The sequence below is a fragment of the Asterias rubens genome, chromosome 9 (genome assembly GCF_902459465.1).
Source record: "Asterias rubens chromosome 9, eAstRub1.3, whole genome shotgun sequence".
In the NCBI taxonomy this organism is placed as follows: Eukaryota; Metazoa; Echinodermata; class Asteroidea; order Forcipulatida; family Asteriidae; genus Asterias; species Asterias rubens.
This window is the reverse complement of record NC_047070.1, coordinates 11,696,868-11,722,196: the sequence shown is the minus strand read 5'-3', so window position 1 is coordinate 11,722,196 and position 25,329 is coordinate 11,696,868. Positions and strand designations below refer to the sequence as shown.

Below are 25,329 nucleotides of genomic sequence, written 5' to 3'. Positions count from 1 at the left end.
TTACACTCTCTACCTCCTGCATTATTGCAAACTACATCTAGTCTCAGGTAAATACGTGTTACACTCTCTACCTCCTGCATTACTGCAAACTACATCTAGTCTCAGGTAAATACGTGTTACACTCTCTACCTCCTGCATTACTACAAACTACATCTAGTCTCAGGTAAATACATGTTACACTCTCTACCTCCTGCATACTGCAAACTACATGTACATCTAGTCTCAGGTAAATACATGTTACACTGTCTACCTCCTGCATTACTGCAAACTACATCTAGTCTCAGGTAAATAAGTGTTACACTCTCTACCTCCTGCATTACTGCAAACTACATCTAGTCTCAGGTAAATACGTGTTACACTCTCTACCTCCTGCATTACTGCAAACTACATCTAGTCTCAGGTAAATACGTGTTACACTCTCTACCCCCTGCATTACTGCAAACTACATCTAGTCTCGGGTAAATACTTGTTACACTATCTACCTCCTGCATCACTGCAAACTACATCTAGTCTCAGGTAAATACGTGTTACACTCTCTACCTCCTGCATTACTACAAACTACATCTAGTCTCGGGTAAATACTTGTTACACTCTCTACCTCCTGCATCACTGCAAACTACATCTAGTCTCAGGTAAATAGTGTTACACTCTCTACCTCCTGCATTACTGCAAACTACATCTAGTCTCAGGTAAATACGTGTTACACTCTCTACCTCCTGCATCACTGCAAACTACATCTAGTCTCAGGTAAATAGTGTTACACTCTCTACCTCCTGCATTACTGCAAACTACATCTAGTCTAAGGTAAATACGTGTTACACTCTCTACCTCCTGCATTACTACAAACTACATCTAGTCTCAGGTAAATACGTGTTACACTCTCTACCTCCTGCATTACTGCAAACTACATCTAGTCTCAGGTAAATACTTGTTACACTCTCTACCTCCTGCATTACTGCAAACTACATCTAGTCTCAGGTAAATACGTGTTACACTCTCTACCTCCTGCATTACTACAAACTACATCTAGTCTCAGGTAAATACTTGTTACACTCTCTACCTCCTGCATTATTGCAAACTACATCTAGTCTCAGGTAAATACTTATTGATACACTCTCTACCTCCTGCATACAAATTCATCTAGTCTCAGGTAAATCTTCAAGTTTAACACTTATAATTAATGAAGAACTAGACATAGTGTTGTTACGTACGACCAACTCACAAGGTTAAACCCCAGATTAGTTGGTACGCACGGCAGACTATATAAAGAATGAAATTACCAAAACAATTAAAGAAAGGGAAAACCAGAAACTGAAAAAGACAAGTGTTGAAATATTCTGTGTACAGTAACAATTAATTAGGTACTTTATTTACAAAATCAAAGCTTACAAAGGGTGTTAAATACCATTAAGTTGTGCTCAATCGACCCAGGAGTGCTCGGGAACGGGGAGTCCGGCGCTCACTACCGGTAGGTAGCCTTCGGTAGTATGGTAGAACATCACAGTTAAGAGTAGTCAAAGGACAATCAGTACCACGCCCAGTCAGTAGCGCCGTCAGCATCCCGTCCCGAGCTTCCAAGAATCGAAAGACGGTGCGGCTATGACATGCATAGCTTATATACTGCATAATTCCTCAAGCATGACCACGTCTTGAATGAAAGTAAGTGCTATTAATAAAGCACACAGGTGGGGAATTAAGAAAGGAAGATACGGCTCAGCAAACACACACACATAGGCTACAGGTTTAAAGGTACAAACTGTGACCATGTAACAGTGTATTCTGTGGATTATTACAGAGCTGTTCTGATTAATAATAAATGCTCGCGCTTTAACTGACGGAACAAACAACACGTACCCACAACCCATGAGTACCCTGATTTTGACCCCAGGACGCATCAATTCAGTAAGGTGCGGGCACCACTTGACGTGAAAACAACATGACGGCGCCAGGGAAGGATTTCGTCAAAAATTGCTGTGCAAAACTGCTATGCAAATTTTTTTTTTATAGCAAATTTTTAGTTTGGTATAGCAAACTCAAAATTTTGCATAGCTGTCATAAATTTTGCATTGCAAACTCAAAAAATGCTTAACTTGCAGATACGTAAGTTTGCGCAACTGGTTAAAGGTCTTAGGGCGAAATTTAAGTAAAATGCCGTCATATATAGGGCCTACATGTAGCTTGTTACTTTAACTTTTTTCATTGTGAAAAAAAAGGAGAAAAAAGAAGAAGTGACATCTCCCGGCACGAATCTGTGTGCTAACACGACATCCAGTGTCAACTGGTTAAAGACGCAATAACCAACGAATTGCTGTTTATTCATAAATACCTCAGACAGTTTTGCTATTCCTGTTGGTGGAGAGCGCGTCACGTGGGTGTGTATAAACCTTTGTTTATGACCACTAAAAAGTATTGTCACATGGGCGTGACACGCGAGCTTGCACCTGTGTATATGAGACAGTTTCTTCATTCCTATTGTATTGGTCGATAGCAACGGCCTGGACAGTTGTGCCACATCACGCGATACGCGTTTACCCGAGGGCAGTGGAGGGCTTTACCATTTCATAGCTGGAGGGGTGTTGTGTTGAAAGAAATCATTGAACAATTTTAATTTTTGCTTTTATTTTACTTTTTGACCAAAAAGTACATCGTACATGTGTACATGGTTGTTTTGACATACAGTCACACTCCTGTGTGGATGTGTTTATTCTGAGCGACGGTGACTTGGGATTTTGAACGGAAAGTAAGAAGGAAGAGTTGCTTATTTATGTTTAAGAACATCTGCAAAGTATTTTAAATCATTTAAACTGTGTGTTTTTTTCAACAAAGGAGCTGAAGAAATGCAAGAACTTTGATCCATTTTTTTAAAATCGTGTGAAGATACATCGCTTCACTATTGAGTCCTGCTAGTGCTGTGCAATGCATGAGGGGGAGAAGCCACAGTCTCAGAGACACGTGTTTCTATTGGCTGTTGAAATTCCATATAGCGCGTAACAAATGTTTTTATTGGTCGATTTTGCCCTACTGCCAGGGCACAGTGTAAAAGTATTCAACATCACGGAAGAAAACGTTAGTCCTGGGCGGTGATTTCTTATTAATTTAGCATCATTTTTCTTGCGGGAAAATTGATTAAATATGAATGGTTTTAAATAAAAAATCAAAATTTTTGTATCAAACATAATGTTGCAAAATATGGGATGCACTTTCTAAAATTGCATAGGAAATCATCCAAATTGCATCGCGATGCGATACAGGCGAAATCGTTCACTGGGCGCCCATAAGACTTAGGCATCATTATAGTATAAATGTGAACTATGCAGACCATATTGTACATTATGTATGTTCGGTGCAATACTGCAACAGGCGACAATGCTTTATTGATACTTTCAATGGGCTTTCATACATTATCATTGACAGATGGGTTTCAAGTCAGTGGGATAGTTTCATATAATAAGCGCAAGGACTGGCCCAACAATTTCAAATTCATGCCCGAGTTAATCTTTTCATTTCATTTAACTGTAGTCTGATATCATTGACAATTGATGTGTGCCGCCACTTTTGCAAAATAAAGGATTATTGGTTGGATGTGGAGTGTTTAGAGATGCTATGTCAGATTTTTGGCCGATTTGACCCCAAAATTTTGATTTAAAATTAAATAGGTATTTTGATGGGGGTCAAGAAAATTACAAGCTTTCATTTGAGCCATTGCTCGAAAAAAGTCTGCCAATTATTAGTAGCAGTGAAATAAAATCAATATATCACGTGACCAATTCTTATGTGTTTTATAAGAAACATTTTAAATTTTTGTCATGGTTCCTGACCATTAAAAGTAAAAGTTTAATTTTTTTTCGTTAGAGCGGGTGATACTCTTTGAAATACCATTCACTCAAAAGCAAATATTTTTGAATGTTTGGGTCCGAAAATCTGACAGCATCTTTAACTGGTTAACCTTTGCTGAAAATTTGAGATTTGCTCAAATGATTCGAAATTGGATAGTAAAGAACAAAGAAATATCCCTTTTTTGCTAAACTAGAATTTTTGTATTAATTTCTTTAGGTTGGGGGGGGGGGGGTCGAAACTGCACACACTTTTATTTCAAGCGTAATGGACGTGCAAAATCACAAAAATAAAATGACATGAAATACTAAACATTGCATCATTATTATTGGCGAGCTGCAGAGCAGTGCAAGCCTATGTAATACCAATTTCCGTCCGGCGTCCTGCCGGCCGCGTTAAAGTTTTTGAAAATTTTAAAGTTTTTGGTTAAAGTTTTCAGTCTTTGAGTTGAGTTGTTTTTGGTATATACAAGCCAAAGTGAGATTGTTATATATACAATTACCAGTCATTTTCAGCTATGTTTTCAAATAATGTTTAAGGTTTTGGAATAAAACAAAATGTTAAAGTTTTTTGGAATAACAAAAATGTTGAAGTTTTTTTATTCAGGCTCAAACATTGACATCTGGATTTAAAAGAAACCAAGTCAAATTAAAATTGTAAATTTTTGAAATAATTTGTTAAAACAAAAATCTAACTGGTTCCAGTTGAATGAGCTAAAACAATGAAACACACTAAATGATCATTACTCCTTAAATGCAACGGGTTGCAATGGGGCAAACATTGCTTCGTACGTGTAGATTCGTATGAAAAGATAAAACTTAAAGAATTAATCACAGGTTTCAGTTGAATGAGCTAAAACAATGAAAAACATTAAATGATCATAACTGCTTATTGCAATGATGTACTGACTTGAAACTTAAGTCAAACATTGCTTCGTACGTGTAGATTCATATGCCTATTTGGTTGTTTGTTTTCCAAATAAACTCCATAGATTTAGTCAACCTGAAACTCCTCACAGCTACATTATGTATTTTATAGAAGATTCAAAAATTTAAATGCATAGTACAGTCTCTAGTTAATTTTCAGCAGTGACACTTTCCACAACTTTCACTAGATGCTTATTTAATGAGACATATACCTACATGTTTTCACCTGATTTTGGATAGGTGACAAGGCTGAATGACCATGGGTGAGCTTTTTAGCTCTCTGACAATGTGACCAGTAGTCTACCTTGATTTTTGTTAAATGCTTTCTAAGCTCTCTTGGCATCCACACTGATAACTGAGATTACATCTATGTTGAAAAAGGAGTTATGTTAAGGAGAATGGACGAGAAAGTGTAGATTCGTGAATAGAATGTACAAGCCGAAGGCGAGTACTGTGGTCACAAATCTACACTTTGGAGTGTAGTTCAATTGGATTTCTCAATAGTAACAACACTATTAATTTTTGGTTACACCCATACATGTGTTAGCACTGTATACTCAGTACTTTCTAAGTCCTGTGAAAAAATATCACAAGCATATACCTCGGGTGGGATTCGTACCCACGACCCTTGCAATTCTAGAGCAGTGTCTTACCAACTTCACTATCGAGGTTGCCCGGTAGCTAGAGGCAGTTAGAATCCTATGTTTTGGCAGCGGGTACCAGCGGGTACCGCAATGATATATAATAGATGTTGACAACACTAGTTGGTTCATCTAATTTTGTCAAACAACGTATGTTCACATTGTTACATAATTTGTTTTACAATAGGCATACTTTAGTGTTGCTTACAATGTCAGTTTGCTCAGCTAACAGTAAATTGTGTTAATAAAGTGATTTTTGTAAACTGGAAAATGTTTTTGTAAAATGAAAGATAATTTATTTTCAGCTATGTTTTTTTGCTATCTTTTAGTTTGGAAAGACAGAAAGCCACTCTATATATTTTTTATATACATGTAACTGACATTAGATCCTTGTCATTTGATGTATTTTGAAAGTATAACATTATGAAAAATCTGTTTGTTTGACAACCAAAAATCATATAGCGCCGCGTAGCAGCAACAATGCACAAATTTAATAGCAATCGGATCACAACCTTTTGCACAGGTGCTCCTTTGTTTTAGCAGCGGCGCGGCGGCGCTGTACTGCTCAAAAACATTGGGAACAAGGATGATCCTAACTGTTGAATGGGAAATGCTATTCCCCATGGGCGAATAGGTCTTTTTGATCGCCGGTGCGGATGGGAGTATAAGTGAATGTCACGTGAAGTGAGTTCCACCAATCAAATGAGGATCTGTATGTCAGTTATGTAAAATAAACTATCTGATCCAACAGTAAACAGTTCAATGCAACCTGATATCTTTTCATTCAAATCTTTTCTCAAACATACTTCTTTAGTCAAGCCTACCATGAATTTTCCCATGGTCCTAAGGTGCAGTGAATAGTTTTTCTAGATACCAGCCCTTTATAAGATTTATTTTTATGTTATTATTCCAAATGTTGATCATTTAGGAAAAGTATACTCGGCCCTCATCATATGACTGTAATTTGGATTTAATACCATCTGCATTCCCAAGTATGAAAAACATGTTTTAATCATTACGTTTATTCAAAATTGTTTTTAAAAAGAATTCATACATGTACCTTTTGAACCTCATGTCATGGAGTCACAATTTTTGTGCAATTTTTTAGGGAAGAGTCAATGATATTTGGTGTAAATGTGATTCCTTTTGATTTATTCTTTCAGTCTTAACAGGAATCACCTGTCACAGTGTCATACTAATCTGTGTACCTTGTTGTATCTTTTTATCACATTTACCTTTCCGTCTGGTTCAAAACTCAACGAATTCCTTTGGGGTTTACAATATTGCATATATCACATACAATTTTGAAAATTCAGTATGATATCATAATATTTTATCTGTTTGTTTTATCAACTGAACCCCTCATTGCAGTTAAAATGCTGAGCTACAAGCCCCAAGTTTGTGTTGATTTGTTACCTAAAATCAAGCCCTGAAAGTTCAAAGCAGTGTTTGTGGTGTTTATGTTGGTAAGATGTTTGAAAAGAGTCTCTGCCTGTAAGAATGTACCAAGTGGTGATTCATGGGTTCTCAGATCTTCTTCTAAAAAATTAGAGTGAGACATCGTCATACCAAACGAATAAATCAAAACAATTAGTTTGCTGACGCTTTCGGTTTGGAATATCAGTTATCAAAGTTTTGGCCAAAAAGCCCTGGTGAAACGAGTAGTACATTCCCTGTCAACACAAACATGTGCGCCAAGCTCGTCCCAACAAAAGTAACATTTTTAACTAGAGATTGAGAGTTTGTGAACAAACTCAAGGTGTTCGGTTTCCGGGAGTAAAAAGCCTCGGGTGTAAAAAAAAAAATATTGCAACTTGCTTCGTCTCAAGATTTGTTACAAACAAAAAAAGTCGAAACAACACGATGACGTCATCATGACGTCTTTTCGAGTTCAAGAAGTTACGGTAATGTCCTTGACTAACAATACAACAAGTTTCACCTCAGTCAAACTTTTGGTTTGGCATACACACAGCTTTGAAAAGTGCACCTTTAAAGCAATGATGACGTCATCAAGCTAAGACTCCACATATACATGTAAGTTGCTATATTACAGGTACTGCTGGTTTAGACAGGTCAAAAGGTCACGAGAAGGTCTCCAACATATCCGTTTTTGTAAAGTACGTAAAGCCCTTCAATATGATGTATAGATTGTCAAAATAGCTTCTGTGGTTGAGGAAATATGAACTTATGAAATATTGACGACTGATGTATGTATACACAACAGATTAAGTAATCGTAAGGGACTGTACATGTATGTTTAAAACGCCTTGAACGAAGACTATTATACGCGAAGCATTGCGCTCTATGGATGAGCACTGAAGCGTGACTCAACACGTGTTGTAGGTGTAAAATCTTTACGCACGACCAATGGTGGAATATTTCAACCTCAATTTTGAACCGGAAGACAAGGTCAAAATGGGGTCATGTCTGTGAGGCGTTTACAGAGTTTTTAATGACCTTTCAGATGATGTATTGATTGTAAGAATCCATTCTGTAGATCAAGAGTTATGAATTTTTGAAATAATAAACTTTGAATTTTCATAACTCAAGAACGGATGATGTCATCATGACGTAACTTTCACGGTTTCTTGTCCTAATAAATATCTAACTATGTGTGAAGTTTCAAGTTCATAAAATCTTTGGAAAGATGTTTCTGTTAGCGGACAAGGGACGTACAGAAGAAGAAGAAGAAAACACGAAGGCGAACTTTGACCCAGGGTAACGACACGAAAGTTAAGGTCGTACAATTTTGGCGTTAACTTTTGAAACGTTCCCAAGTCTATATCTATCCGATGCCCAAGTAAGAACTTCATAGCTTTTATATTCGTTGAGATACATCAACAAGCAAATGATCATTTTTGAACATTAAAAACCCTGTCATGACGTCATCAATGACGTCATCATTCCAAAAAAGTGGCGGTTTCATCTAATCACTATTGCCTATGAACATAGTAAGTTTTAAGTTTGTACAAGCTTTACTTTTGTTTAAAAGCTCAAAAGTTGTTTTTTTGATGTAAAATACACAAAGGCGAACTTTGACCCAGGGTAATGACCCGGAAGTTAAGGTCGTACGATTTTGGCGTTAACTTTTCAACTATTGTCCAAGTCTTTATCTATCCGATGCTGAAATATGAACATCATAGCTTCAATATTCATTGAGATACAGCAACAAGCAAATTGTAATTTTCAACATTAAAAACATTGCCATGACGTCATCAATGACGTCGTCAATCCAAAAAAGTGGCAGTTTCATCTACGCACTAGTGCCTATGTACAAAGTAAGTTTTAAGTTTGTACAAGCTTTACTTTTGCTTTAAAGCTCAAAAGTTGTTTTTTGATGAAAAAATGCGAAGGCGAACTTTGACCCAGGGTAACGACCGGAAGTTAAGGTCAAACGATTTTGGCGTTAACTTTTCAAATGTTGTCCAAGTCTTTATCTATCTGATGCCCAAGTATGAACATCATAGCATTCATATTCGTTGAGATACAGCGAAAAGCAAATGTCGTTTTTCAACTTTAAAAACCTTGCCATGACGTCATCAATGACGCCATCATTCCCAAAAAGTGGCGGTTTCATCTACTCACTATTGCCTATGTACATAGTAAGTTTTAAGTTTGTACAAGCTTTACTTTTGTTTAAAATTGCTGGAGAAGGTTCGCAGGGAAAGAAGAACACGAGGAAACTAGACATAGTGTTTTTTGTTAATTACAAAAACACGGTGTTCGGTTGGACGTTACGTGATGACGTAGTTCAAAAACATTGAACCATAAAGATGTTTTTTATACAATGTGTCGTTATTTTACAGTTAAACTTGTATCACACTTTTGAACGCCTTGTTTCTTCACAAATGCAATATGTTTGTGTGAGATTGGCATCAGTTTTTTGTTTGCAACTTATGAAAGCCCTTTAAAAATCTAGCTCACCCCTGCACTTGATGCTGTACACAGATTTGATAATCAACAGCGCCCTCTTTGGTGGGCAAAAAGAGAGCGCTGTTGGCAATTCCCCCAAAAACTTTCGCGCCATATGATTTTTACACATTTTATTGTTATTCAATACCTGATGACGTCATTATGACGTAATTAGGCCTGTGTTGTCTTAAAAATGCTAAGGTTCAACTATCTATTGAGTTTCAAGGTTTAAATCGATCTCAATCTTGAGTTATGCCGTAGATAAGCTCAAAAGTTTTTTTTTTATGAAAAAAACACGAAGGCGAACTTTGACCCAGGGTAACGACCCGGAAGTTAAGGTGGTACGATTTTAGCGTTAACTTTTCAAATGTTGTCCAAGTCTTTATCTATCCGATGCCCAAGTATGAACATCATAGCTTTTATATTCGTTGAGATACGGCAACAAGCAAATGGTCCTTTTTTAACATTAAAAACCCTGTCATGACGTCATCATTCTAAAAAAGTGGCGGTTTCATCAACTCACTGGTGCCTATGTACATAGTAAGTTTTAAGTTTATACAAGCTTAACTTTTGTTTAAAATTGCTTGGGAAGGTTCAGAGGTAAAGAAGAACACGAGGAAAATTAAATCTATGAACAGATTGTTGATAGCTTTTTAATTTTCACAGAAAGTAAAAGTGTAAATCTATTACATTTATACCTTTCTTTGCACAGAAAACAAATGCTAAGTTTAATACTTGTTAAAGCGATGTATTTTATTAGTAAAGAGCTAACTATGTGCAAAGTTTGAAGGTTTTGTGATCCTTGTGATGTTTAACTCAAGAGTAAACTTCTTAAAAGGTTAACTGGATTTGGGGAAACTTTATACGAAACAACAGTTTACTAATTTTACACTTGTGAAGTAAATAACTGTAAAAGACTTATTTATTAAGTATTACAGAGGTTTCGCAAGTGTACGACACGGGTACAGATACAACTAAGATAACTGGGATGCACGTTAGATTTTGTTAGGCATTAAATAAACACTTATTTTGAAAAGCAATGATTTGTACACAAAGCTTTACCGTGTAGCGCGCTAAACACTGCCGTGAGTGCCGGATAGAAACACCCTTCACGAGTCGATGTCACGAATCCGCTTCCCGGTGTTTGATCAAAACATAACCAATGTTCGTCTTTTTCTGGTTGCATTTTCTCACATAATTAAAAGTCATACGAATCGCTGCAGTAGGTGGCCATCTCAGCGAAGCTTCGTGTTTAATTCCGTTTTGATAATTAAGCCATGAGAAGGGCGAACAGGGGAACAATTTGACGCCGAATATGATATGAGCGGACTTCAATTGTAAAATGTTGGTACACCATTAAACTAGCGCTACGTTGTAAGTACAATGACCTGAGACTTGTCAAAACATGAATCGAAATCACGCGTACAGTCAAACGATGCACTATTCCGAGCAGAACACACAGGCCTCGTGGACTGAACAAGGTGTGATCAATGGAGCGGAACGGCCAGCCAAAGCGCTTTTGCAGTGTACGCAGTTATCACGCGGGTCAACACATCCGTGGGCTTTATCGTCCGATTTCGACCAGAGTTTCAGGTCAAATTGGTATCATCTCTGTGGGAAAGTTTGAGCAGGATCACTCATCTATAACGGGATGCAAAATTTATGTTGAAATGTTACGTAGTTTTAGAGATCAAAAATTGTAAAATTGTTCAACCTTTGGTTTGAACCGGAAGTCAAGGTCAAATGGGGTCATTTTGTGTGTAGCGTTTTTTGAAGTTTGATCGACCTGTCCGATGATATGTAGATTGTCAAAATCCACCATGTGGTTCAGGAGTTATGATTTCTTTAAAATATTTAACTTTGATTTGTTGTAATTCAAAACCTGATGACGTCATCACGACATCATTAAGTTTGTGTGGTCTTATTATTAAGGTTCAATTGTCTGATGAGTTTCAATGTTAAATTCCATATCAATCTTGAGTTATGACAACAAATTGTCTTTTTTTACAAAAAAACACAAAAAACACAAAGGCAGAGTTTGACCTTCCGGTACGACCGGAAGATGAGGTCATACGATTTTGGCGTTAACTTTTCAAATGTTGTCCAAGTCTTTATCTATGTGATGCCCAAGTATGAACATCATAGCATTAATATTCGTTGAGATACAGCGAAAAGCAAATGTCGTTTTTCAACTTTAAAAACCTTGCCATGACGTCATCAATGACGTCATCATTCCCAAAAAGTGGTGGTTTCGTCTACTCACTATTGCCGATGTACATAGTAAGTTTTAAGTTTGTACAAGCTTTACTTTTGTTTAAAATTGCTGGAGAAGGTTCGCAGGGAAAGAAGAACGCGAGGAAAAAAAAAAACAGAACAATAACAATAGTTGTTCGGCTGTTGGTCGAACACCTAAAAAAAAACCCAGAACAATAACAATAGTTGTTCGGCTGTTGGCCGAACACCTAATAAAAGTATAAACAAAACGAACAAAAATAAGAGGTGTTCCGGGCTGTTGGCCCGAACACCTAAAAACCTCCAGTTGGGCTAAAAACAAAAGTTTGGGATCTCATGTTACGCGAACCTGAACCTTTAAAGAATAGTGCCCTTGTGCCTATGAGATCCCTGAATTAAACAAGTTTACAGGGAATGTACTATTTGTTTCACGAAGGCTTTTTGGCCGAAACTTTGATAACTGACAACTCCCAAACTGAAAGCGTCAGCAAACTAATATTTTAGATTTATTCATTTGGTATGATGATGTATCACTCTAATCTTTTGAAGACGATTTGAGAACCCATGAATCACACTCCCCCCCTAAGTGGGTACATTCTTACAGGCAGAGACTCTTAAAAGTAGAATGTAATGATTTACACATACCTCAAAATTGTGTGGTTTACCAATTGCTGAATGTTTTAGTCCACAAAATGGCGGACCGTGTTACTTCACAAAGTAACGGGTAAAACCAAACTAATTTGAGGGTTAATGGTGTGGACCATTATAACTCTACTTTTTAAACATCTTCCCAACCATATCAATTTCACAACAAAATGCTTTTTGTAGCCCAAAGTGCCCAATCCAATGGCAACATGTCCCTCCGTACAAAATGTTATGAATACTTTTAGAAGGCTTCTTCGAGAAGACTCTGTTAGGGTCGAAATGCCAGGCCACTGACTATTTTAAACATTTTTTCTCAAATCGTTGTTTGCAGATGTGAGAGCAAGATGAAACCACAACATGTAAGTACAGAGTAACTAGAAATATAAGTATAACTAGAAATTTAGAGTTTGTTTTAAAACAAACTCTAGGTCTTTGGTTTCCGGGAGTAAAAACCTGGTGTAAATTTTTGTTCCACCTTGCTTTGTTCTCAAGATTTGCACTCAAGTTTCACCTCAGTTGAATATTGGTTTGGCATACACATAGCTTTGAAAAGTACACCTTTAAAGCAATACCACCTGACACATGATGAAGACTGCACGGATACGTTGCTATTATGAAGGAGATTATGTATACCAATTTTGAAACAATTGTCATCAACTCTGACACAAACATCTAGTAAAAGTGTATTTTTAGATGTTTATAATCTGCCGCTAGAGGGCGCACTTATTTTTGGTGACAACATCAGTAGTGTTTTTTTTAAACCAGACCTTTGCCAGACTTGTATGCTGTTATGGTAAAGCAACAAAGTATGTATATTTCAACCTAAAAGCCCTTAAATAACACCCTTTCAAATCATTTTTACAGTCATTTCTGGTATGAAAAGGTCAAAAGGTCAAGAAAAATTCTCATGTTCATTTTTGTTAAGTACGTAAAGCCCTTTCATATTATGTATAGATTGTCAAAATGGCTGATGTGGTTGAGGAAATATGAACTAAAGAAAAATTTACGACTGTAGAAGGACTAACTATTACCGAAAGGCAAATGTACCTGACATAATATGTTGAAAACGCCTCGAACGCAGGCTAAAACAATCAACACGTGGTGCAGAGCGTGACTATGCTCTTCAATGCACCGCATACTTACACGTGGTGACCGCAATGCACCGCATACTTACACGTGGTGACAAAGTACATGTACATGTAATTGTAAAATCTTTACGCGCAATCAATGGGGGGAATTTTGTAGCTCTTTATACATGAATTTTAGAATTTTCAACCTCGATTTTGAACCTGAAGACAAGATCAAAATGGGGTCATGTCTGCGAGGAGTTTACAGAGTTTTTAACAAACTTTCCGATGATGTGTCAATTGTAGGAATCCATCATGTAGATCAAAAGTTATGATTTTTTTTAAATAATAAACTTTGAATTTTCATAACTCAAGAATTAATGACGTCATCATGATGCAACTTATGCATTTTTCCTCTCCTAGTAAATATCTAACCACGTGCGAAGTTTCAAGTTCATACGAGTTTGGGAAAGTTGTTTCTGTTAGTGGACAAGGGACGCTGAGAAGAAGAAGAAGAAGAAAAAGAAGAAGTATGAAGAAAAAGAAGGAAAAAAAAAACCGAACAAAAATAAGAGGTGTTCCGGGCCGTTGAACCGAACACCTAAAAAAAGAACAAAAATAAGAGGTGTTCCGGGCCGTTGCCCCGAACATCTAAAAAGTAGAATTACGGTACAACCGTGTGTAAAAACCGCTTTTGAGGGACTATTGGCTCTGGAAAAAAAAGCTGGTGTTGCCTAGACGTTTCAAACAGTATACTCTTCAGGAGAATGCTTGGACTGCTGCTGTTGGTTGAGCTTACGTACATTGTATGACTTGAGGGATGCACATTTCGGCAGGAAGAAATGTACCGTAATTTTCGGATTATAAACCGCGGTTTATATGTTGATTTTGACATTTTTTTGAACTCCTGCGGTTTATTCTCCGGGCCGCTTGTAAGCCGACGTATAAATATTTAAGAGAAAAAACGGCATTTTTTAAAAGAAAGATCGTTTGTAAAATATTCTAATTAATGTTTGTTTTTTTCTTAAACGAGAACAAAAACCTGCCTGTGTGATGACAAAAACCTGTTGAAAATCCCACCACAATTGTATTCCATGTTTCCTTTGTAAAACGTTTATCAACCGCCCTCAGCTAGCTAGCTCCCCCTCTCAGCGCAACTCGGGTTAGACTAGACTGGTGCCCGTCTATTTATCCTAGCGATCTCTGTATGCTGACGTCAGACATTCAAGCTATACTCGTGTCTCAGCGAAATAGACTCGTCCTCTGTCTATTTTTCCCACGATCTTTATATACTGACGTCAGACATCCAGGCTACACTCGTGTCAGCCAGCGGTTTCTTCAGCTCAACCACGCACACCGCAACAGCAGAATGGTGAATGGATGTACGCAAAGAACTATGCCGCTCCGGGGGGATCAATAATAATAATAAACCATTCTTATATAGCGCATATCACCGTGAGGTCCCTATGCGCTGTAAAAGGAAATCAACAATTATTGTACAAAGTAAACAGATATGTTTTCAACCGGGTTTTGAATTGTTCTGATGTCTCAGCCTGTTTAACAACCTCTGGAAGACTGTTCCATAACTGAACTGCTGCATATTGGAAAGAGCGGGAACCGTACGACTTGGTTTTGATAACTGGGGGGGTCAGAAGGGATTTATTTGAAGATCGCAGATTCCTGGTTGTTTTGTACTCCTGAACCAAGCTTTGAAGATAAACAGGGGCAATACCATGGATACATTGATAAGTCAGAACCAAAACTTTAAAATCAATTCTAGCCCGTATTGGTAGCCAATGTAGATCCTTGAGAATGGGTGTGATGGATTCCCGAGTGCGAGTTCTGGTGACAAGTCTGGCCGCTGAATTTTGTATGCGTTGTAATCTGGCAATCTGAGTGTCCGGTAGTCCGTAAAGAAGGCTATTGCAGGTATCTATGCGGCACATTACAAAGGAATGAACCAAATTTTCAGTAGATTTCACATCCAGATATTGTCTGATGGAGCCAATTCTATGAAGAGCAAACGAAGCAGCACGACAAACATTGCTGACATGATTGTTAAGTGAAAGATGGGTATCAAACAGAACTCCGAGGTTGCGAGCACTTGACACTGGGCATATGGAGGTATTGTTTAATGTGATACTTGAGAGAGGACTAACAGGTCTGTGACGACTGGAAAAATGGATGACCTCTGTTTTGTTGTCGTTTAACTTAAGAGAGTTCTTAGTAGACCATGACTTGATGTCTTTCAGGCATTCTTGAAGCTGGACTATGCCTGATGCTCTTTCATCATTTTTGAGAATAATATAAAGCTGGGTGTCGTCGGCGTAAATCATATTGGAGATACCATGGTGATTAATGACGTCTTCAAGTGGTGAAGAATAAAGAGTAAAGGCTAAAGGGCCAATAACCGAGCCCTGTGGTACTCCATAAGGACCCTGGAAGTAGGGCGCTGATTCGTCTTTGCCAATGAGAACGGACTGAGAACGGCCTTCAAGGTAAGTATTAAACCACTTCAGCGCACTGCTACGAATACCAAATCTTTCCCCGAGGCGTGTCATCAGGATGTTGTGGCTGATTGTGTCGAAAGCGGCCGAGTAATCCAAGAGCACCAAGATGGCCTCCTGTCCTACATCCAGAGCAAGAAGTAGATCATTATAAACTCTGAGCAATGCCGTTTCACAGCTGTGATGAGCCCGGTACGCTGATTGTGTAGTCGCATACAAAAAGTGGTGAGAAAGATGGTCTTTGATTTGGAGTGCCACAACCCGTTCAATCATCTTTCCCAAGAACTTCAGATTAGCTATCGGTCTGTAGCTATTAAGCTCCTCAGTGTTGAGTTTGGGATTCTTCAAAATAGGACGAATATGGCAATGTTTCAAAGGGTCGGGAAAAAATCCATTCTCCAAAGACAGATTAATAATGCGAGTAAATATTGGAGCGAGTTCTTTGGCACAGTGCTTTACCAGTGAGGTCGGAACAGGATCAAGAGTACAAGTTGAAGCTTTTGATTTTGCGATAAGTCTCACAACTTGGTCTTCCGTAACAGGTAGAAAATCATCGAGGGTTTCATGCGATGTTCGGAATGTAATGTAACGTTTTCAACCTGCCCTGATTGTTGAGTCCAGTAACATTGGGAATTTTATTTCCAGGCGGCGCAAATGCGAGGGCGTAGCGCAACTCGTCGGCGAACACCGCTAGCTCAATACGGTGCCACCAACATCTGTTGTGCAATCTCGAGATTGAGCAGCGCAATTAACAGATTGCTAGCTTTACGAACTCGCATGTGTGTACATGTGCTTAATGTGCACGCTGCACGATACATTACTACATACACACACGCTACGTACGTCCGCCCGTACGCGTTGCAATAATCTGTTGTGTGGATCCTCGTTGTGGGACTACAATAAAAGGGAGGGAGAAACACCGGCCAACCACCCTACTTTAATTCCCTTATTGAAAGACCCAATTCCAACCTTACATTATTTCCCGTCTACTCCGATGGTTAATAAAAGTGAATCCCCTGTCCTTGTGATTACGCAAACAATAAGGTAGTGCATTTTGTTTCATTATACAATAAAAGTGAGGGAAACACTTTAGCCGTCCCCATTGTTATTTCTTTTATATTTTATAAAGGAATTTTGCATGTTTAAAAAATGTTCCTATATACATTGTAAACAGAACAACAGTCATATACAATACTCTCGTTTGTGTTGTGGTATAGCCCTGAAAAGGACCGTTTGGTTTTGGTTTTGTCTATTTTACTGAAGGCAAAGTATTCCTTGGATATAAATCTTCGCACTGTTTCTTTATCACTCACTGCTTCTGCAGACGAATCCTATGTTAAAACGATGGTACGGCCACGCACTGTCTGAAGTTAATTTTTATTGCAAGCAACACAAATAAAATAGGATTAAACTTTGTCAATTTTTAAAATTGTTATTGGATTTTGTTTAGTATCACAATAATAAACGTATTTTCAGTTGTAACTTTCATCAATAATTATCCAACACAAACAATTATGTGGTCCCACTAAGGGGGTGCTGCCAGCTTACAAAAAGAATGCTATCATATAATAGATCATTTCAATTAGGATCAATAGTGTAAACTTCAATACATTTCCACTTTAATTACGACGCAACTCCCACGTTGCGGCAACTATACAAGACTGACTGATGTGCCGCCCGCCTGTCACTGCACATCGCCACAAAGAGGACCGCAAACAAGCACGGCCCCTAAGTGTTCACGCATGCGGTGATTGGCCGTTTGATGATTGGTCGCTGTTGATTGGCCGGTGATAGTTCCATTCATAAAATCTTGGCTAGACTTCAGACGGATCGAGTAGAGCGGCTGCCCATTGTACAACGGGGAGCTTGAACGTCTGACCCACGCTTTGAGGCTCGGGGCCCAGTCTAATCAAACGTGAACAACTTTTGTCAACAGAGGGCGATGCGATGCAGGGCAAAGTTCAACTATTTCTCGGTGTGCGTTGTCGACCGATCTTTGATTCACGGAGAGTTTGTTGCCAAAGAAGTTCACAAAGCAAGGCCAACACAACCGATCATCAAATCTCAAATTCTTGAAAAGGGTTGTGGATGGAAAAAAAATATAACTCAGGACTGATAGTGTCAGATAAAAAATCACCCGTAAACGCGGCAGGTTTGCGTACTTCACTTCCGTGTTTTGAGGTTAGTTTTTTCATGTTTTTTTTTATTTTGATCGCGGTTTATACGCCGCGCGGCATATACGCCGACATCTAAATATTTTTTTGTAAATTTTGAGGAAGTGCGGTTTATACGCCGCACGGTTTATAATCCGAAAATTACGGTAGTAACTTGCAAAGTAGCTTTTCTATATAGCGCCCTCTCTTGGTTGTTACTGTTTAGTGTTATTGTTGTTTACAAAATGGCTGCTGTCGAGTTCAGTCTTGTTTAATAAAGCTACGTTCAGTTCAGTAAAGAATCGTCTCAACGACTGGTTGTAACAATTGGCGACGAGGTAAAATGAATACTTTTGGAAACATCGGGGAGTTCCATGCCTAGAAGGAGACATGGCAACTTTATGTGGACCGTTTGACACAGTTTTACGAGTGATGTGAAAGCACTCGGTAAGAAGAGAGCCATACTTTTGACTGTTTGTGGGGCTGAGACATTCAAGTTAATTTCGAGCCTATAGTAGCTCCAGCCAAACCCGGGGAAAAATCCTTTGACGAACTTATCCAAATCACAAAGAAACATTTTCACCCCACTCCATCAGTAATTGTGGAGAGATTTAAGTTTTACTCCAAAGTAAGACAGCCAGGTCAGTCAGTATCCCAATTTGTCGTGGAACTGCGCCACCTGACACGGCACTGTGAATATGGGGAGTCCCTAAACGACATGTTGAGAGATCGTTTTGTGTATGGTATCAACGATGAAAGGATGCAGCATAGACTTCTATCGGAATCAAACCTCACCTTTGCCAAGGCCATGGAAATTGGCCAAGCAATGGAGCTTGCCACACAAAATACCAAGGATATCCAACAATCCTACACTAGTGATGTAAAGGCCCCTATTCCTCTACAACAACAGGAAGCCCACAGAGTCGGTGGTGATAAGCCCAACTGGAAGGGCAGAGGGAGACCGCAGACACACAATCAAGACCAAGGCAAGTCCGGTGGATTGGGGAGATGTTACCGTTATGGACGAACAGACCACACCGCTCAAAGTTGCCGAGCTCGCTCATATACATGTAACAGCTGTGGTAAGCAAGGACATTTGGCTAAAGTGTGCAGAAGTAGTAAGCCCACACAGACACCATCGTCGGAAAAGCCAAAGTACAACAGTACATATAATATTGAAGAGACTGTGCCCCAGGATGAAATTAGTGACATGGATTCATTACCACCACATAATTACACCTTGTATATAACCACTTCACATTCCAAGGAACCACCGCTGATAGTAACTTTGTCAATCAATAACACACCAGTGGCAATGGAAATCGACACTGGCGCATCAGTTTCAATTCTCATTGAGAACACATATGAGACGGTCTTCATGGGAAAGAAACCGCCCCTCTCTAAGGACACAGAAGTAGAACTGCGTACCTATACAGGACAGAAGATTCAAGTCATTGGTAATTGTACTGTTACAGTTAAACACAATTTCCAAAAGGCTGAATTGCCCCTCCTTGTTGTAGCGGGTAAGGGACCGAATTTACTTGGCCGGAACTGGTTGCGTCACCTTAAGTTGGCATGGCACACGATTCGCCATGTGGATCAAACACCATCTACTGCATCGAACATTACTAAACAGTACAGTGAGTTGTTCCGTGATGACTTAGGACAGCTCAAAGGTCAACGGGTGCACATCAGCATGAGGGATGATGCAAGGCCTGTATTCTGCAAGGCCAGGCCTGTGCCATTTGCAATGAAGCAACAGGTTAATGATGAACTGGATCGGCTCGAGAGGGAGTGTGTGATTGAACCGGTAACCTTTTCTCGATGGGCATCACCCATTGTACCCATTATGAAGGAATCGGGTAAATTGCGTATCTGTGGGGACTACAAGTCTACTGTTAATCAGTCAACAAACACGGACATTTACCCATTACCTCGCATCGAGGAACTTTTTGCAGCTATGGCAGGAGGTAAGGCATTTAGTAAGTTGAATCTAAGTCATGCCTATCTGCAGCTTGTTTTTGATGAGGAGTCTCATGAGCTGATAACAATTAATACGCACAAAGGGCTCTTTCAGTACACGTACATGCCTTTTGACATATCCTCCGCACCTGCAATATTCCAAAGGACCATCGAAAGCCTACTAGCAGATATCCCACAAGCGGTCGCATTCTTCGCTGACGTGTTAGTTACCGGACGCACTGAAGCAGAGCATGCAGCAAATCTCCATAAAATCCTGAGTCGCCTCCAAAGCGCAGGACTCCGTCTGAAACGAAAAAAATCTGTATTTCTTGCAACCGAAGTCATTTACTTGGGACATCGCGAAAATGCGGCAGGGTTGCACCCAACATCGGATAAAGTTCTAGCAGTCAGGGATGCACCAATTCCACGGAACGTGTCGGAGTTGAAGTCCTATCTTGGACTACTGAATTATTATGGAAAGTTTCTTCCCAATTTGTCGTCAGTATTGGGCCCATTACACAGTCTGCTTAAGAAGAACACCAGCTGGTCGTGGAAACCAATCCATGAAAAATCCTTCAGAGACTCAAAGGAATTGCTTATGTCGGCTAAAGTACTTGCCCACTACGACCCAGATAAGGAGTTGATAATGGCCTGTGATGCCAGTCCCTATGGTGTGGGCGCTGTGTTAGCCCACAGAATGTCGGATGGATCGGAACACCCAGTCGCTTATGCCTCGCGTTTTTTGTCACCAGCTGAGAAAAACTACTCACAGCTTGACAAAGAAGGACTAGCTGTGATTTTCGGAGTCAAGAAATTTCACCAGTATGTCTATGGACGCCGGTTTGAAATATCCACGGATCACAAGCCATTGCTTGGACTATTCAGTGAACACAGAGCAATATCCCCCATGGCGTCATCCCGTATTCAACGCTGGGCCCTCACACTAGCGGCCTATGAGTATCGCTTGGTGTACAAAACTGGGCATTTGAATGGCAATGCAGATGGCCTCAGCAGATTGCCCCTGTCAACATCGATCCATCATACTCCAACACCAGCGGACTATGTCATGGTCATGGATCGGTTGGAAACCACGCTTGTCGGTCCTGACAAAATTCGTCTTTGGACGGGTAGAGACCCAACACTGTCTCTATTGTAGGGCCACTGATTTTCCGCGATCGCGGAAAACGGACGGAATTCGCGGAATCCGCCCTTTGAAACGGAAAACGGGATTTCAGAAAATTTGATTTTTTTTTTTTTTTTTTTTTTTCTTAACGCCAAAACTATTGAAATTGCATTCTTTATTAAGATTCTTTTTGTTAAACTAAAAAGACATCAGAAATCAGACCCTTAAAAAGTTCGAGATCGTAACCGTGGATCATTCTGTTCTACTTCACACCACTCTCAATGTTTACACACATGATGTACACACGTTGTTAACATGGTTAAGCGAAGGGCATTATTCGCGGCACGTTTTAAACATTTTTTGTTCACCCAAATTGCATTTTCTCCCTCTCTTTTACCAACAATAATACACAAACTAGCTTACCTATGATCTATAAGAACACATACAATGTTTTTTCATCTCGGAAAGGTCTAAAATAAAACCGTAAACTGTCAACATTCTGTCGCCAAAGCGAAAACAAAATGGCTGACATTTTGTTTGTGGATGGAGAATGGTCACGTCCATAGACTTGTTCCCAAGTCTTTGATCATGCTGAAACAGCGCCCTCTTGTGGATACACTCCTGTCATTAGCCTACAATGTGGCTGATGCAGAGAATCAACTGCAGTTTTAGACTTGGAATCAAGTCTATCATCATGTGCATTGATACTGCAGTCACAGTGCAACCTTTTTAGAACAGCAGTATACAAAATAATCCACAATTATAAAAAAAAAGTATTTTTTTGAAATTTGTCAGTTCAAATTAACATTTTACGAAGTCAACAGTGCAACTTATCTCAAATTGATTTTTATAAGTGTGTCCCTGGGTATTAAACAACCTTTTATCTAATTAAAAAAACATGAAACGGAATTTTTTGTGCCTGAAACGGAATTCATGTTTTTGCCAAACGGAATTTGCACTTTTCTGAAACGGAAAATCAGTGGCCCTACTATTGCACACATACGTGATGAATGGATGGCCAAGTGACTGTAATGATGAAGCATTTAAGCCATATACTTGCCGCAAAGATGAATTAAGTGTGCAAGATGGTTGCATATTGTGGGGTTCCCGAGTAGTCATCCCCCCACAAGGTCGAACACAGATTGTACAGGAACTGCATGAATCGCACCCTGGAATCTCGCGAATGAAATCACTCGCTCGTAGCTATGTGTGGTGGCCAAACATGGACAGAGACCTGGAAGATAAAGTTAAACAGTGCACCGCATGTCAAGTCTCTCGTAAATCTCCAACCACTGCTCCGCTTCACCCCTGGGAGTTCCCTAGTCGGCCATGGTCGCGTTTGCACTTGGACTATGCAGGCCCATTTATGGGTAGAATGTTCTTGGTGATAGTTGATGCGCACAGTAAGTGGTTGGACATCCATGCCATGCACAGTACAACGTCGCAAGCCACTGTTGAACGGCTTCGTCAGACCTTTGCAACTTTTTGCGATTGAATGGCATAAAACATGTCAGATCGGCACCGTTCCACCCCTCTTCCAATGGTTTGGCAGAGAGGGCAGTGCAGTCGTTTAAAGCTGCAATGCTACGCATGACTGGAGGTACCGTTGAAACCAAATTGTCACGATTCCTGATGAGTTATCGCGTCACACCTCACGCAACCACAGGTGTATCCCCCGCGGAGATGTTGATGAAACGCAAACTTCGCACACGGCTTGATGCAATTTGTCCTAACATCCAAGTCCGTGTGGACAGCAAGCAGTTCTCGCAGAAGGTGAACCATGATAAACATACCAATGACTCAGTGTATGCCGAAAACTACGCTACTGGACCACGTTGGATTGCCGGTTTGATTTTGGGACGAGTTTGAAGCTGTATGCTTACAGTTCAGCTGGATGATGGACGTGTCTGGAGAAGACATGTGGATCAATTACGACCCCGTCAGTTGCTTGTTACACCCCCCATCAATGATCCTATTGCACCAGTCCCTATTATTCCACGAAGGGAGGAGGAAGATGATAGGAGCAAGTCTAGTTCCTGTGCGGACAACCAACCTGAACAGCCAACGGATCAAAGCCAATCTGAGAACAATTCTTCAAACCCAGACCTTCGCCGATCAACGCGCACCCACAATAAACCCCCTCGCTACAGATTCCACGATTCCTAACTGTTGTGACTGTTTAGTGGAATTACGCGTGTATGACATTGATAATAACTGATGGACAGGCTGGATGTTTTTGAAGTGTAGTTGAACAGTTGTTCAATTTTTTTATTGGTTATTGGAAATTGCAAGGAGTAATTGTTACAATCATTAAGGTTACTTGATTGTGTTGATACTTATTAGTGTGTTAAATTCTCTCATCCATGCAGAGTAAAATAATGCTTCCTTTCATGATGTGCCTTGGTGATTGGTAATCAAACCTAAGTCCTCGATTTTGAATACCACGACTTCTGAATATTGGGGTTTTTAGGTGTTCGCTAAGGGACATTTGTTTTGTGTTACATTAGCTGGGAAGTGTTGCATTTAACTAAAGGGGGAGAAGTTGTAGTAACTTGCAAAGTAGCTTTTCTATATAGCGCCCTCTCTTGGTTGTTACTGTTTAGTATTATTGTTGTTTACAAAATGGCTGCTGTCGAGTTCAGTCTTGTTTAATAAAGCTACGTTCAGTTCAGTAAAGAATCGTCTCAACGACTGGTTATGACAAGAAACCAAGCGGTTCTTGTCCGGTGAAGCATGTAAGTTGGTTGCTGGCTGGAAGCAGGAACCTAACCATATCAAGAAATCACTACTTCTCAACAGATACAAGACATTCAACTTCAGCCGACCCAAACCAAGCCTCCCACCTGAAGACAGACCAGAGTTCAGGGCAACCGTCACCATCCCATACACGTCCGCCATGCACACACCAACTTCAATTGATATTCAGACAAGTTCAAGTCAAGACCTTCCACACAGCACCAAACAAGATCCTAGCATCTCTTCAACCAGCTCACACGCTTCACCGGATAGAACAGCTTGGATCCTTCCTGCCCAACCACAATCAGTGGTCCAGCATTCTCCCGAAGACGAGCAGAGTAAGCGTCTAGACCACTCCGGCTTTTTCAGAGCCAACACTCCCCCTAAAAAGAGATTTTTTTCACACGATTGTACCTGTAAGTCTACTTTTCAGCTGTTTTGTAGCGCAGCATAGCAAAACAGCTCTTGTTTATGTTAAAGTTTTTTTTTTAAATTGTTTTTATATTTTAAATCTGTACTCTCCAGACAAAAAAGCCATTGAGATAATCCACGATTCGTTTAGGCGGCCTTTCGCATAGTTCCTAAAAAGCAATTGCAATGAACAGTGATGAAAAGTAATACAACGGTGCAATCCTGAAACAATGATGTCATGATGACCTCATAACCTGTCACGTGACGTCATCTTGTCATTAATTTTAAATATTTGAAAATCTATATCAAACTAGCCACAAGAGACCGTAGATTTCTGTTTGTGGGACTGGCTAGGGATAAATTAGGTCTTTATTTTATTTTGTGTGCGTGACGTCACATGACCTCTGAAATTCAAAAGTGGCAAAAGTGATGAACTTGCTTTTAATGATGTTAGTGTCTGGCAAGGGTGGGAAGTGTCATGGCGGCCATTTTTCGAAATGGCCGCCATAAACCCGATATTTCCCAATATCTCCGCTTCTGTAATGACTTAGGGCTTTAATTTTAAGTGGTAAAAATACATTTTCACTGACAAGGAATCAAATGAAATGCATTTCGTGTTGCTAAACCTGGTCAAAAAGCAAAAATGCCCGCCAATTTCTCAAAATTACCACCATTTTCCAAAATGGCCGCCATAAAACAGATGTTTCCCAATATCTCCGCTTCTAAATGACTTAAAGGGCTTTAATTTTAAGTGCTAAACATGCATTTTCTGGGGCCAGGAATCCAATGACACACGTTACAATAAGGTAAACCTGACAAAAAAAGCACAACAATGGCAGCCATTTTCCAAAATGGCCGCCATAAAACAGACATTTTCCAATTCTTTCCGCTTCTAAATAGGCCTGATGTGTTAACCAGGATAAAGGAACTCCTCAGGGCCAAAACCAAATCATTGAAGTCAGAGAGGAGATGGAGATGGTGGATATACTACCGAAGTTTGTCAGAGAAGAGCGCTTCGGCAACTGGGCGTTGCACATTGACGCTGTGTCAGAAATGCTGCGCTACCGGGCAGCTTCTGGGCACAACCCCTACACCAAATCAGCCTACCTCTGTGTGCATCGGATGAGCAAGCTCAAGGATGAACGTCAAGATGTATACCGACAATTTGAAGAAGGGTTAC

The 25,329-nt window shown here is 39.7% G+C and overlaps 1 protein-coding gene across 1 annotated transcript in view; it reads left to right on the top strand.

The window, feature by feature from the left end:
• LOC117294628 (protein FAM178B-like) overlaps positions 1-25,329 on the top strand; it is a 199,369-nt gene that overhangs the window by 15,354 nt on the left and 158,686 nt on the right. The window contains exon 3 of the mRNA XM_033777124.1: positions 12,522-12,549. Coding sequence (XP_033633015.1) covers positions 12,522-12,549 — 28 coding nt within the window. The remainder of the gene's footprint in view (positions 1-12,521; positions 12,550-25,329) is intronic.